The following is a 13,611-nucleotide window of genomic DNA, read 5'->3' on the forward strand; positions in this document are numbered from 1 at the left end:
AACTGTCTTTACAAATATTAAGGGTGCGTTTGTCTTACCAAAAATTTTATGGTAAAAGAAAATATTTCACAAAAAAAAAATCATTTTCAAGGAAAAAATTAATTTTCATTTATTTGGTAATTTAGGAAAGTGATTTTTTTTTTTTGGCCAGAAAAAGAAGTAGGTTAACTTATGTGAAGTTTGGTTAGTTGCTAGAAGATTGCGTTGAAGGGATATCTACATATGATCCGATCGATTGCGTAAAGCCTGCGGTAGCAAAGGAACCGGCTGCTATATCAAAGGCAAGTAACCCCTAAGTTTGCTAGATGGGACTACGAGTTGCTCGATCAGGACCCCAGCTTTATTGTGAGCCAAAAACCTCGATAGACAAGGTTAACATGACTCCTAGAGAACTCCCAAAATACCAAAGTTCTCTTCTCCCATTAATCGGACCATATTTGCGTCCTCCTAATGAAAGCCTGTTGTTTTCGGTACATGAAAAAAAAAGAAATTCTATAAATCGTCTAGTTGTCCATCGCCCAAAAATCAAAAAGCAAATTTTCGAAAACGGTTTTATGTTACATAAACCAGCCCAAAATGACATTCTACTTTGAGATTCTTTCTGGCACGAATATGGCTCGAGGGACTACTCTTACTCTTGCCAGTTTGCCACCATTCCTACACTGCTCAAATGTACAAGTGGATGTATGACGGGGGTACTCATTTCCACATTATTGTTAACATTGCCGTTGAATTCCATTATCTTCTCTCTCTCTCTCTCTCTCTCTCTCTCTCTCTCTGAGGCAGGAACCGTGTGTAGATGACATTTTTTTTTAACTGAATTGAGTAGGTAAATTTGTATTCTACTTGGTGAAAGTCATGTTGGATGTCATCATAGTTGTAACAACAGGGAAAAAAATAATTTACAGCGTGACATGAATTCGATAGAGCAAAGAGAGAATAATAAGCCATTTGTAAGGGAGAATTATCAAATAATCCCAAACCTATTGTAATTGTGCCAATTTAGTTCTAAATATTTTTGTTTGCCAATTGAGTTCTAAATCTTTTCTATTTGTGCCAATTCAATCCATTTGGCTAGTTTTTTTCTGGCCAGCTGATGGGAAAAATTTTCAACGATATTTTAATTTTTTAATAATTTTTTTTGTATTTTTAATTGATTTTTGTATTTTTCCCTTTCCTTCTTTGCTTTCTGTCTTCGGCTGGCGAGGGCTTCGTGACCCTCAACTAGTAGCCATGAGCTTCGACAACCCTCGCCAGCTAGCTCACTGGTCACAAATAGAAAGCAAAGAAGGAAGAAAAAAAATGAAAAGAAAATTAAAAAAAATATTAATTAAAAGATTCGCAAAAATACTTAAAAATTGAAATATTTTTAAAAAATTTCCAAGTCGGTGCCGACCAGCCAAAATTAATCGGATGGACTGAATTGGAATACATGCAAAAGGTTTATGACTTAATCGACAAAAAAAGGTTTAGTACTGAATTTGCATAATTGTAAGAACTTTACGACTGGTTTGGGAATTGTCCCCCCATAGTAGAGATTGAATAAGCAAAGATAATAACTTGCAAAGACTCTGCCTCTATAGCTGTCACGAGCCCGACCTCAATTCAATCCAATGCTCTGAATGGTATGTACATTTCTCTGCTGCATATGTGGCTCACTAGAGTCGTGTCTGGATCGCTCCTCACAGCACTGTGAATGAGAAAAATCACAGTTATGATTGCGGCTGCGATCCTTTGAAAAGTGACCATTTTGCTGACTTTGAATGTTGTCTCCATAGCTCATCAGCTTGGCTATATAAAGGCGTTGTTCTTGAAATTATAATCAGCAGTCACGAGGAATGGTTTCTTGACTTTCATCGAAGTTTTAACTTCTTATGTTGAACTTATGATCGATTATTCGGCTGCAACTTTAGTTGATTAACTAGCGGTGAACGGGACCCAATCAGAATAATAGTAATGTACATATATAACTATTTCAGCCAAATATCTTTTGAGTTTGGTAAACGGACACTTTTTTTTTGGAAACACCTGGAAGGAAGAAAATAAGAGATGACAAAAGAATTGATGTGGTTCTCATTCTTGTTTGGAAATGTTTGGTACGTTTGGCTTACTTCGTATTTTATAGTACCAAAACGAGTGGATATGCATTGAACATTTTATTCTCTAATCTCCTGAACAAAAGTTTTTTTTTTAGTACGTTACTTTAAAATATTAGAGATACCACTTATTTAAATTGATAACTTAGATCTTGAACATAGATAATTAAGCACACAAATTATATGAAAAAGGAATATACCTTCTTACGTGATAAGTTCAGCGGTATATGGAAGACTTGAAAGACGCCAAATCGAACGTAGGACCGGTGACAATTTTAACGAAAATACAGCTAATAGAGAACTCACTTTGTAAACAACATCTAGAATTGAATATGCATCCTTTATACCATCGAGGGAATATGCTAATTTGATGTTGAGACCTTGTCCTATTTTTGTCCTCGTTATGACAATAAGTACGTAAAAATCTATGGCGCTTGTATAATTGCACAAAATGAAGAAAAAGCACAAATAAACAAGCAAGTTTGGGAGTGGGAGCAGAAAGTTGGAGTATGTGAAAATGAGAGTAACATTGGAAGGCAAATCTCTCTCAGACGAGTCAAGACATGGTCGACCTATCAACTTCAATTAGATAGACAAGAAAATACCCAAGCAGGGCCTATTGGCTCCAAAAGGAACAAATTAACTCGTTTAGAATTGAATTTGAATTTCTTTTAATATGTTAATTGTGAATGAATAAATCAAAAAACAAAATTTTTTAATGTAAGGAGGAAAGCACACCAAGTGTTTAGTGTTATGTGTTAAACTCTTTTGATTTGTTTCATCCCAGTATAAAAAAGAACCTAAATAAAGAAACTAATTCCCTATACCACTGGCTAGACATGGTCGGTTCGCCCGAACCGCCGATTCTGGTTCGGGAATCGATTCTTATTCGAAGCTGCCGGTTCCCCGAGCCCAACGGCTCTTTCCCCCCGGGCCTCCCCCCCCCACCTTTTTTTTTTTGAAAACAGGTCGGAACCAGCGGTTCCTGGCCGGTTCCAACAATTATGAAACCGTGGGCCCTGTCAACGGGCTGGTTCCGAGCCGGTTCTCGAGCTCACGGTTCCATTTGGCCATGTCTACCACTGGCCTCACCGTCGTGACCTAAATTTTTTGTTTTCCGAACCTAGGCTAGTGGATTACTAAATTTTCAAACCTAACTCGGACTCTCCCAAGTCCGTGCCAAATCGCAACTTAGATTCAAACATGTAGCATGCCAAAAGACTAATTCATGGAGTCGCCGCTTATCAATTTATTGTAAGTTGATTAGATATCTAAGTGAAATAACGAGAGAATTATTTTACTCCTACGAACCAGAAATTTTGAGTTTAGAGATTTAGTTACGTTAGATTACTCTAATGCCATTTCCGGTACTATTTAAAAAAGATATATTGCAGGCAATTTAGATTTATTTGAGGACCAACCACCTAACATGCAAAAATATTTATGTGGATGTGTGGTCATGAAATTAACACCCAATAAACAAAGCTATAAGTAAGTTGCGAGAATGCTATCTGTTCTAATATGACAAAGAACCAAGCAGCAGCAGCAGCCACAACAATAGAAATGGTCGAAAAGTTCCCCTGGAGGAGCAATGGGCTCCCCAACAGATGCAGCTAAGAAGCAACCACAAGACAACTTTGACTTGTCGCGGTAGTGGTTTGAAGTGACAATTGGAACATCTATGTTGACGGTTAGAATGTAATGGCAAAGACACTAGGACAAAATGCATCCGACGTATCAATTCATTTTATATTTTACCTTCAAATATAACCATTAAGTGTTACAACAATGGATGACTTATTTTTGATCAAATTAAGGAGATTTAGGGTGGGCATGATAACACTTCTGAAAGTAGATTTCTGCTCCGGAAGCACTTTTGGAGCAGAAAACCGTTTGATAATATAACTTATGAAGTAGAAATTCATTTGGTAAAAAGTTTTACTTCTAAAAGAAATTTCTACTTCTGAAGTAAATTTTCACTTCTAAAGTTGTTTTTACCTCAATTTGAGAAGTTAAAAAAAAGTAACTTCTCAACTCAAAAAGTACTTTTCGCCTCACCTTCTTTTCATTACGCTCTCATCCTCTTTCAATTATGCCTCACTCACCCAACCACGCGTTCAACGTCGCCGCCCACAGCCTCCAACGGTCAATCTCCGCCATCGTTCGTCGCCTAGCATCGCTGTTTGTCTCGACCACTGTCACCCACAATCGCCCCCGTCGCCGTTGTTCGCCCCCCCCAACCCAACTCTACCAACAGCCGCCGACCACTACCCTCCTGCCGACTATTGCCGCCCACCGACGCCCCCACCGACCACCTCCCGTTGCTATCGCCAACCACCGTCTCCGACCTCCGTCGGCCGCTGCCAACTATCGCTCGCCTTCGACTTGCGCCGGCCACCGCCCACCACCGCCCGTCGCCATCCCTCGCCCACCATCGCTCCCGGCCTGCGGCCATCGCCGTCACCATCTTCGGCCGCCGGAGTAAAAAATAAATAACAATTTTTTTCTTTTTTAAAAGTAAATAATATTTTTAATAATAAAAATAATTTTTCAAAGAAATTTAAAAAATTGAAAATGAGGTAGAAATTTTTTGGCCACCGACAGTAATTCTTCGTAGAAGTTAATAATATTCCAAAAGTAAAAATTTTCAACCGTTATCAAACAAATTTCTCCGATTAGAAATCAACTTTTGAAGCAGAAGTAGAAAAATCAACTTTTGTTTCTGAATAGAAGTAAAAAAATCAACTTCTTGCTAGAAGTTGATTTCTGAAACAGGAGTGTTGCCATATGCGCCCTCGGTCCCCAGGTTTTTAGCCTTGGGAAATAGTTAGGGTCACATAGAATTGACATCAAAAGCGGGATGAGATAGATAAGGTGTGACATGAGGAGTGGCGAATTTTCATTGACTTGAAAGGTGATAAGTGAGGAATTTCGAATTCTTCTTGTGGAGAGTTTCTCAATGATCAATTGCGATTTCATAGCCTCGAAGTCGAGAGGAGCTACACCTAATCAACCTTAGCAGTCCATAACCGGCCCTAGTTTTCTCTCTTCTCTTCTCTTCTCTTCTCTCTCTCTCACTTTTCTTCACACACTTTCTTCTTCAATCTTTGTAGAGGGGAGTGTTTGAACTAGATTTCTCCCTCCCCTTGCCCTTTTCTTAGGCTATTTTGATTCTCTATTTTCTATTGTTGCTTTCCTCCCATTTCGGAGCTTTTTCTCTTCCAATTTAGTTTAGATTTGGAACCTTTTCTCTCCCATTTTTGGAGAGATTTCTATCCCGATCTAGTTTAGATTTTGGGTTTTCTACGTTTATATTTTCGGGATTTGGCTCCCCTCGATTTCGTTAGTGAGCAAGTCTACTTTAAAAGGAGATCAAAGAAACTTTGTAAGGGTTTTACTCTTACGGGCGTCAAATATGTGCTCGTTCAATCTTTTTATCCCGCTCGGTGATGGTATTGGAGACGCTAAATATAGACGCGCATTACCAAGAGGCAAAGTCATACCTAGAGATCATTGCTGAAGACGGATTCGGTGATCAACTCCCGATTTTGGTGTGAAAGAGTCATAGATGTGCTCTTTGAGCATGTGACTCATAACCTTGTTTTGTTGATTTCTCTTGTTATCTGAGCTTGTTTTGTTTTAAAGTTGTTTGGGATTTATTTTGGAGTTATCTGGGATTTGTTTTGGTTTGCAATTGAACTGTGATGTTTCCCACTTATATCTCGAGGCAATGAATAAAATGTTATTTTGGGAAAAAAAAAAAAAAGTCGAGAGGAGCTGATGTCCAAATGTTCAGAAGTCTCAAAGTTTCGTGAGTCAGCAGCCCAAAGTCCCCAAATGAACGAACTAATGAGGTAATTATAATAAGAGGTCTATGATGGTTAATAGACACGAAAGTGTCGTACGGCAATCCGTGCTGGGAATCAATGTTGGAAATACAGGTTGCCACGTGTCATGGGCGCACGAGTAAATGACGGTTTGCCGCATGCTAGGAGGACACGGACCAATGACAGACTTTCGCATGTTAGCAGGACTGGGGGTCAACACCAAAGCCACCAGAACGGATCAGGGTACGGGCCAAGATCTCTAAACGGACATGAATGACCTAGGATCGTGCCGCCAATCCCAACTTATCCTTGCATAAAACAATGCATTGTGAAGAAAAGCCTCCATTCAGTACCTAAGCAAAGGTCAGTTGTTAGTAAATTTGGTAAGTTATAACAAGAAATAATATACTTCTTTCGCACAAAAAAATAAAATGGCCGAAATCATCCATCTGCATATTACCCTCTGCATGAAAATCCTTTGCGACATACGAAAAGAAGTGCCGTGCATCCGAAAAGAATTCGTAAAATAGATAAGATAATTCTTGCTACAAATGGCGCAAAGACTATGTTGTGGTATGTGCATGAGGAGCATAATGAGATACCATGGAGGAACGTAATATATATTTGACATAGATATGAATAATATTTTATTGTGATTTCTCCAAATCATAATGAAGTAATAGGACAATAAAATAATGACAATAAATTCTTAGATAGTTTTTCTACATATAAAAAAATAGGAGGCAAACCTATAGCTGATAAAACAGAAAATAGAACAAACATTCAATTACACATATTGAATCGTGCTAAATTATAACTTGTTTAGTAGAAAATTAAACTAATAAAGGACTGTCTCCAATTTATATATATTAAAAGCCAAGGGGTAGGCCCGTCATTTTCCCCCTGCATGAGAACCCTTTTGAAAACTATGAACGTGCAAGTTTTGGTACGTGTCGAAATATATCATTAAGACAACTTTTTTTTTAATTAAGAGAAAATAGAAAAAAATAAAAAAAAATGTAAAAGCGTATTTATTCCTCAACAAAGATAGTCTCCCCACAATGAAGATAGTCTCGCCGCAACGAGACGCGTCTCCCGTCAACGAAGATAGTCCCCTAGCAATCGTCCCGCCACAACAAAGATGGTCCTCCCGCAACAAAAGTCGTCTCGTCTCGTCTCGCCTCAACGCCGGTACACGTCTAACTGGAATTAATACAATCTTGTGACGAGAAAACTCGTCTCACCGAAGCAAAAGGTCTCACCGCAACGGGGATAATCTCGCCCGGACGAAACCCGTCTCCTTGCCGCGCGACACTTAATTTGCATCTACTGATTATTGTCCCGTCGCGATGAAATTCATCTAAAGTAAGTGTGAGAAAATAAATACTAAACGAGGATTTTGCCCTTGATTTGGTGAAACTACTCCCGCTTTTAGAAAGTGAAACGTCGGAAGTCAACAAATTTGACCACACAGAATAAGTAACTTACGTTTATTTTAAGTTAGCTTCCCAGAAACCAATAAGAAGCAAATCTAATTACTGCATGTGAACTTTTCTAACTTTATATAACCTCTTAAATGTAAAAACTCAATTCTTTTGCACTGCACCGGGGAGAACAATTTAACCTACTACAGATATAATGAAAGTCAAATTAGCAACCACACAGAAATAGCATCGAGTAACATGAAAATAAAAACAGGGAATATAATTTTTTTATTTAAAAGATTTGGACTTTTATTAGTTTTAAGACGAGTAAGAATTCAAATTAACAAATTTGAGGACTGAAAAGAAACTCTACTAGATTTTTTCTTGATTAAGTTTGTCATCTCTTTCCATTTGGTTTTATTTAGAGTAACTAGAGTTAGACCACATCCAAGTAATTTTCTCGTTAATTGTCCATGTGTAGATGACATTGTTTTTTTTACTGAATTGAATAGATAAAATTGTTTTCTACCATGTGAAAATCATGTTGGGTATCGACTGTATCATTGTAGTTGTAACTAAAGGGGGAAAAAGAAGACATTAAAGCAGTGACATCAATCCGGTAAAGCAAAGAGAGAATAATAAGCAAAGAGAAACGGGCAAAGCAAGTTGTCCGATTTCTCTTGCAACATGTGCGGTGATGAATGCACTGTCAGTTGCCTTCCCATAACAAGCTCCGTTAGCTCATCGTTTACCTAGGAGATGTACTCAAAATCTGGAAAACGAATAGAGGAACTGTCTGTTTCCCTGGCGGTCATATTCGAAAGGAATGAATCCGGACGTCCTGCTATTCTGCTGTGCTATCGCAGCGGCCCTGATCTGTACCCTCTTGGCGATAGGCTCCCTCAAGCTATTTCTTTGGCTTGATGACAGAGCTGAAGGGAGGGGTAGGCTAGCACGGATTGGCGTGGATGTCTCTGCCAGCGTGTACATCTTATCTGCGTGCCTCATGATGCTCCTCACCGCGTACATAATGGACTCCTTCGCCGACATTCCAGGCAATAAGAGATATAGAAGAAGGGAGGAGGAAGAAATTGTTGGAGCTGTGTCCCAATGCTGCTGTTGTTTTTCTTGTCATTTTAGTCTTTTCTGTTTTGTAGTCAAGTTTGATTTGTTAGGTAGTTAGTTTGTTAGCTATTTTCTAGGAAGTGGAACAAGTCAGTTTTTTGCACGTTTGTGCGCAGTTCAAAACAGGTTCCTATTAAGCTTGTACTTGACAATTTTCAAATTTAAGGTTTTTGGTCTTCTATTCCATCTCTCTCTATGCAATCAGAAAATTGTGATAGCTTATTATTCATCAGCATTAACACTGGTATCAGAGCTTCTATGGGATCTTAAGGGACTGTGTAGTGAGGGTAAGTGAGCCTGCAAAGACAAAGCTGATGGAGGCGGGGTCAAGTGGATTCTTTGCAATGGCTACTCCGGTCTTTCCTGGGGAAAATTATCAAGCTTGAGCTATCAAGATGACAGCATTCTTGGAGGGTCATGATCTATGGGAGGCTGTGGAGAATGATTATGAGATTGCTCCACTTCCAAACAATCCGACCTTGAATCAGATAAAGTTCCATAAAGAGAGAACCACAAGGATGGCCAAGGCAAAGTCTTACCCGTATGCTGTTGTCTCACCCCTATCTTCACAAGGATCATGAGATGTGATTCTGCAAAGGCAATATGGGATTGCTTGAAGGATGAATACGAGGGAGATGAGAAGATAAGAAGCATGAAGGTGCTGAATCTCTTAAGGGAGTTTGAGAGACAGCAGATGAAGGATTCAGAGTCGGTGAAGGAATACTCTGATAGGCTGATTGAGAGAGCTGAAAAGATCAGAGTTTTAGGGACTGACTTGAAGGATGAAAGGCTAGTTTAGAAGATCCTGGTGTCTCTTCTAGAGAAGTTTGAAGCCACCATAGCGTCTCCGGAAAATACAAGAGATTTAGCTAACATAAAGCTTGCAAAATTGTTAAGTGCCCCGCAAGCAAGTAGCAAAAAAGACTGATGAGAAGAGAAGGGCCCGTAGAGGGTGCACTACAAGCTAAAGTGAAGTTCAATGATGGAGGCAAAGGGAAGAAATGGAATCAGTCTAAAGGAAATGCAAGTGACTCCAAGTTTGCAGCGAAAGAAGGAAGTTCTAGTGGGTCTAGCAAATGGAAGAAGAACAAGAAGCCTTGTCAACAACGTGGTGGAACTACTCATCAGTCCTTTAGATGCTGGAGGAGGCCCGATGCTGAGTGCAGAAGATGTCACAAGATGGGTCACATGGAAGCAATCCGCAAAGAGAACAATCACTAGCAAGCGGGAGAAGCACATATAGCAGTGAATGAGACCGAGGAAGAACGCTTGTTTATGGCTTCCTATTCTGGTTTTCCTGTTGAGAATGATGCATGGCTGGTGGGTAGTGGTTGTACCAATCATATGACCGGCAATTTGAAGCTGTTTAGGAGTCTAGACAGGTCGGTCAGGTCCAAAGTTAGATTTGGCAATGGACAGTATATCGAAGTGCAAGGGAATGGTACAGTGGCTATTGAAGGAAATCGGGAGGTGAAGCGAATTAGTGATGTTCTCTTTGTGCCAAAAATTGACCAAAATCCGTTGAGTGTTGTCCAATTAGTTGAGAGGGGCTATAAGGTGAAGTTTGAAGGAAAGGAATGTCTTATTGATAATGCGGATAGCAAGGAAGTGTTGAGAATGCCAATGAAGGACAAGTGTTTCTTGTTCAAGCCACAAGAAATGCAACAAATGGCTTTGAAATGCAAAGAAGAAAATGCAGAGCTATGGCATAAAAGGCTTGGACATGTTCACTGGAAGAACATGTTGTTTATGCAGAGGAATAGCTTGGCAGATGACTTGCCAAGTTTGGAGGAGGAATTTCCATAGTGCGGAACTTGTCTTCTTGGCAAGCAAGCCGGATTTCCTTTCAAAGGAGGAGGCTCAAGAGCATGTGAGAAGCTGCAATTAGTCCACACAGACTTATGTGGACCTATGTCCGAGTCATCTCTCAATGCTAGCAAGTATTTCATTACTTTCACAGATGACATGACTAGGATGAGTTGGATTTACTTTTTGCAAGCCAAGTCGGAAGTTGCTGATGTGTTTGCGAAGTTCAAAGCCTTAGTTGAGAATCAGAGTGGGAAGAAAATCCAAATGCTCGTGTCTGATAATGGTTCTGAGTATATTGCTCACAAGTTTAAGTTAAACCGTGAGAAAGCAGGCATTATGCAGCAGTTCACTACCCCCTATTCACCTCAACAGAATGGGGTCGGTGAGAGGAAAAACAAAAGCATTATGGAAATGGCCGGATGTATGATGCAGGAGAAGATGTTACCTAAGAAGTTATGGGTCGAGGCAGCAAATACCGCAATGTTCTTGTTGAACAGATTGCCCACAAAGGCCTTAGAGAGGTCAACACCTTTTGAAGCTTGGTATGGTGTTAAACCTTATGTAAAGAATTTAAAATTTTTTAGGTGTTTGTGTTATACGCATGTTCCTCGAGTCAAGAGGGACAAGCTGGATCAAAGAGCCGAGCCTGGAGTCTTCATTGGATACAGTCTCCAATTAAAGGCTTACAGGATTTTTCAGCCTATGACGGGGAAGATAAGCGTGAGTAGAGATGTTGTTTTTCTAGAGGAAGATGAGTGGACTTGGATGGAAGAAAAGAATGCGGGACGGAAGAAATCTGCAGAACAACCTGCAACAACTATACAGGTTGATGAAGTTGTGAATGAATTGGAATATACTATGGATGATATACCAAGAAGAGGCACAAGGTCACTTGCTGAAGTTTATGAAAGAAGCAATGTGGCGGTGCTTGAACCAGCTAACTTTGTGAAAGCTAAGGAGGATTAGAAGTGGATTGCAGCAATGTAGGACGAGTTGATAATGATTCGGAAAAACCACACATGGGAGCTTGTTGACGGACCATCCGATAAGAATGTGATTGGGGTTAAGTGGGTGTTCAGAACAAAACTTAATCCCGATGATTCTATCAATAAACACAAAGCCAGATTAGTTGTGAAAGGCTATGGTCGGATATGGGGAGTAGATTATTCTGAAACTTTTGCGCTTGTTGCAAGACTTGATACAATCAGGCTACTATTAGTCGTTGCAGCAGAGAATGGGTGGCCTATATTTCAGCTAGATGTCAAGTTTACATTTCTGAATGGAGAGCTCGAGGAGGAGATTTTTGTTGAACAACCTGAAGGCTTCAGTGCCAAAGGGCAAGAAGAGAAGGTATACGGATTGAGGAAAGTTCTGTATGGACCGAAGCAGGCTCCAAGAGCTTGGTATGGAAAGATAGACAGATATTTGCGGGATTTTGGCTTTGTAAGAAGCTTGAGCGAATTCACTCTTTATGTCAAGAAGGTGAATCACAGCGTTGTAATTCTGTCACTCTATGTAGATGATTTGTTGGTGACAGGGAATGATGTGGAACCGATAGAGAGGGTGAAGCAAGGTCTGTTTGCAGCTTTTGAGATGTCGGACTTGGGAAAGATAGCTTATTTCCTAGGTCTGGAAATCAAACAAACTTCACATGAGATTTTCATCCGCCAAAAGAAATACATGAAGGAAATTTTGAAGAAGTTTCGGATGGAAGATTGTAGAAGTGTTAGCACTCCTATGGCTGCTAAGGAGAAGTTGCAAAAGAATGATGCAATAGAAGCGATAGATGCTTCAATGTATAGAAGTTTGATTGGATGTCTCATGTATCTCACAGCAACTAGACTAGATATTCTATTTGCTGTGAGTGTTTTATCCAGGTTCATGAGTAGTCCTAGTCGGTTACATTTGGTCGCTGCAAGAAGGGTCTTGAGATACATCAAAGGAACATTGTTCTTTGGTGTGAAGTTTAGGAAAGGCTAGAAGTTTAAGTTGCGGGGTTTTTCTAATAGTGACGGGGCTGGCTCAGTAGATGACATGAAGAGTACATCCGGGTACTGTTTCACTCTTGGTTCCGCTTGTTTCTCCCGGTGTTCCAAAAAGCAGGAGATTGTAGCTCGATCCACTACGGAGGCTGAGTTTATAGCAGCTATTGCAGCTGCAAATCAAGTTTTGTGGCTAAAGAAGATAATGAAGCATATGTGGTTGAGTTTTTGTGATTGTATTGAAGTTTATGTGGACAATCAGGCTGCTTTAGCAATATCACAGAATCCAATTTTCCATGGCAAAACCAAGTATTTTAAGATCAAATTCTTCTTTCCGCGTGAAGTGCAACAAAGTGGTGAAGTTAAGTTGGTTTATTGCAAATTAGAAGATCAGCTTGCAGACATGTTCACAAAGCCACTTCGGGTTGAAAGATTTGAGCTGTTAAGGGAGAAAATTGGAGTTTGCGGTAGCAACCGATCCAAGGAAGAGTTTATTGGAGCCGTGTCCCAGTCTTGCTGTTGTTTTTCTTGTCGTTTTAGTCTTTTCTGTTTTGCAGTCAAGTTTGATTTGTTAGGTAGTTAGTTTGTTAGGTATTTTCTAGGAAGTGGAACAAGTCAGTTTTTTGCATGTTTGTGTGCAGTTCAAAACAGGTTCCTATTAAGCTTGTACTTGACAGTTTTCAAATTTAAGGTTTTTGGTCTTCTATTCCATCTCTCTTTGTGCAATCAGAAAATTGTGATAGCTGATTATTCATCAGCATTAACATAAATGAAGAAAAAGGTACGAGACCTGTTCGAGTCGTTTCCTTCAGCGAGTTACACGGGTCAAGGGATCGGGTCACAACATGGGGACTGTGCAATTTGCCTGGGGGAATTCATAGAAGGTGAGCCCTGTTGGGTCCTTCCCTCATGTAAACATACCTTTCATTCTTCCTGCTTTGATCGCTGGTTGATGATTCATTTGTATTGCCCTACGTGCCTTAGCTCTCTTTTGCCTGTATGAATTGACTTGCTCATAATCAGAAATGTAATATGCGGAGAATTTCCATTTCTCCCTCCATTCTTCATATCTCTCATGATTGTGCACATTCTAGTTGATCGTGCCTCTCTCTAGTTAATTATAATTGATATAGTAATATCTTAATCATTTTGCGATGCCTATAATTACCTTATATGATCTTCACTATAAAGCACACAGAAATTGAACATTTTTCTTCCGCATATTCTTTATCTTATATTATTTTGTATCTACTAATAAAAAAGGGCATCTCAAGTAGAATCTGGTTTTGAGTTTTAAGGCACTTTGTTTGGTTGCGAATCAAATGAATCTAACACTCTAATCCTCGCA

The 13,611-nt window shown here is 39.6% G+C and overlaps 1 protein-coding gene across 1 annotated transcript; it reads left to right on the forward strand.

Moving 5' to 3' along the window:
* Nucleotides 1–8,007: 8,007 nt before the first annotated feature.
* On the forward strand, nucleotides 8,008–13,302 carry LOC125316066 (RING-H2 finger protein ATL34-like). The gene is made up of 2 exons (XM_048283080.1): nucleotides 8,008–8,437; nucleotides 13,033–13,302. Exons 1-2 carry the CDS (start codon nucleotides 8,174–8,176, stop codon nucleotides 13,264–13,266), a joined length of 498 nt encoding a protein of 165 aa, XP_048139037.1. The 5' UTR covers nucleotides 8,008–8,173; the 3' UTR covers nucleotides 13,267–13,302.
* Nucleotides 13,303–13,611: the final 309 nt, after the last annotated feature.

This window comes from Rhodamnia argentea, chromosome 1 (genome assembly GCF_020921035.1).
Source record: "Rhodamnia argentea isolate NSW1041297 chromosome 1, ASM2092103v1, whole genome shotgun sequence".
NCBI classification, from domain to species: Eukaryota; Viridiplantae; Streptophyta; class Magnoliopsida; order Myrtales; family Myrtaceae; genus Rhodamnia; species Rhodamnia argentea.

What these genes read in the sequence shown, in the direction of transcription:
- LOC125316066 (XM_048283080.1), top strand. Translation starts at nt 8,174, where the DNA reads ATGAATCCGGACGTCCTGCTATTCTGCTGTGCTATCGCAGCGGCCCTG. An exon ending in GAAGAAGGGAGGAGGAAGAA is followed by an intron (nt 8,438 to 13,032) that starts ATTGTTGGAGCT and finishes GCATTAACATAA; the next exon opens with ATGAAGAAAAAGGTACGAGA.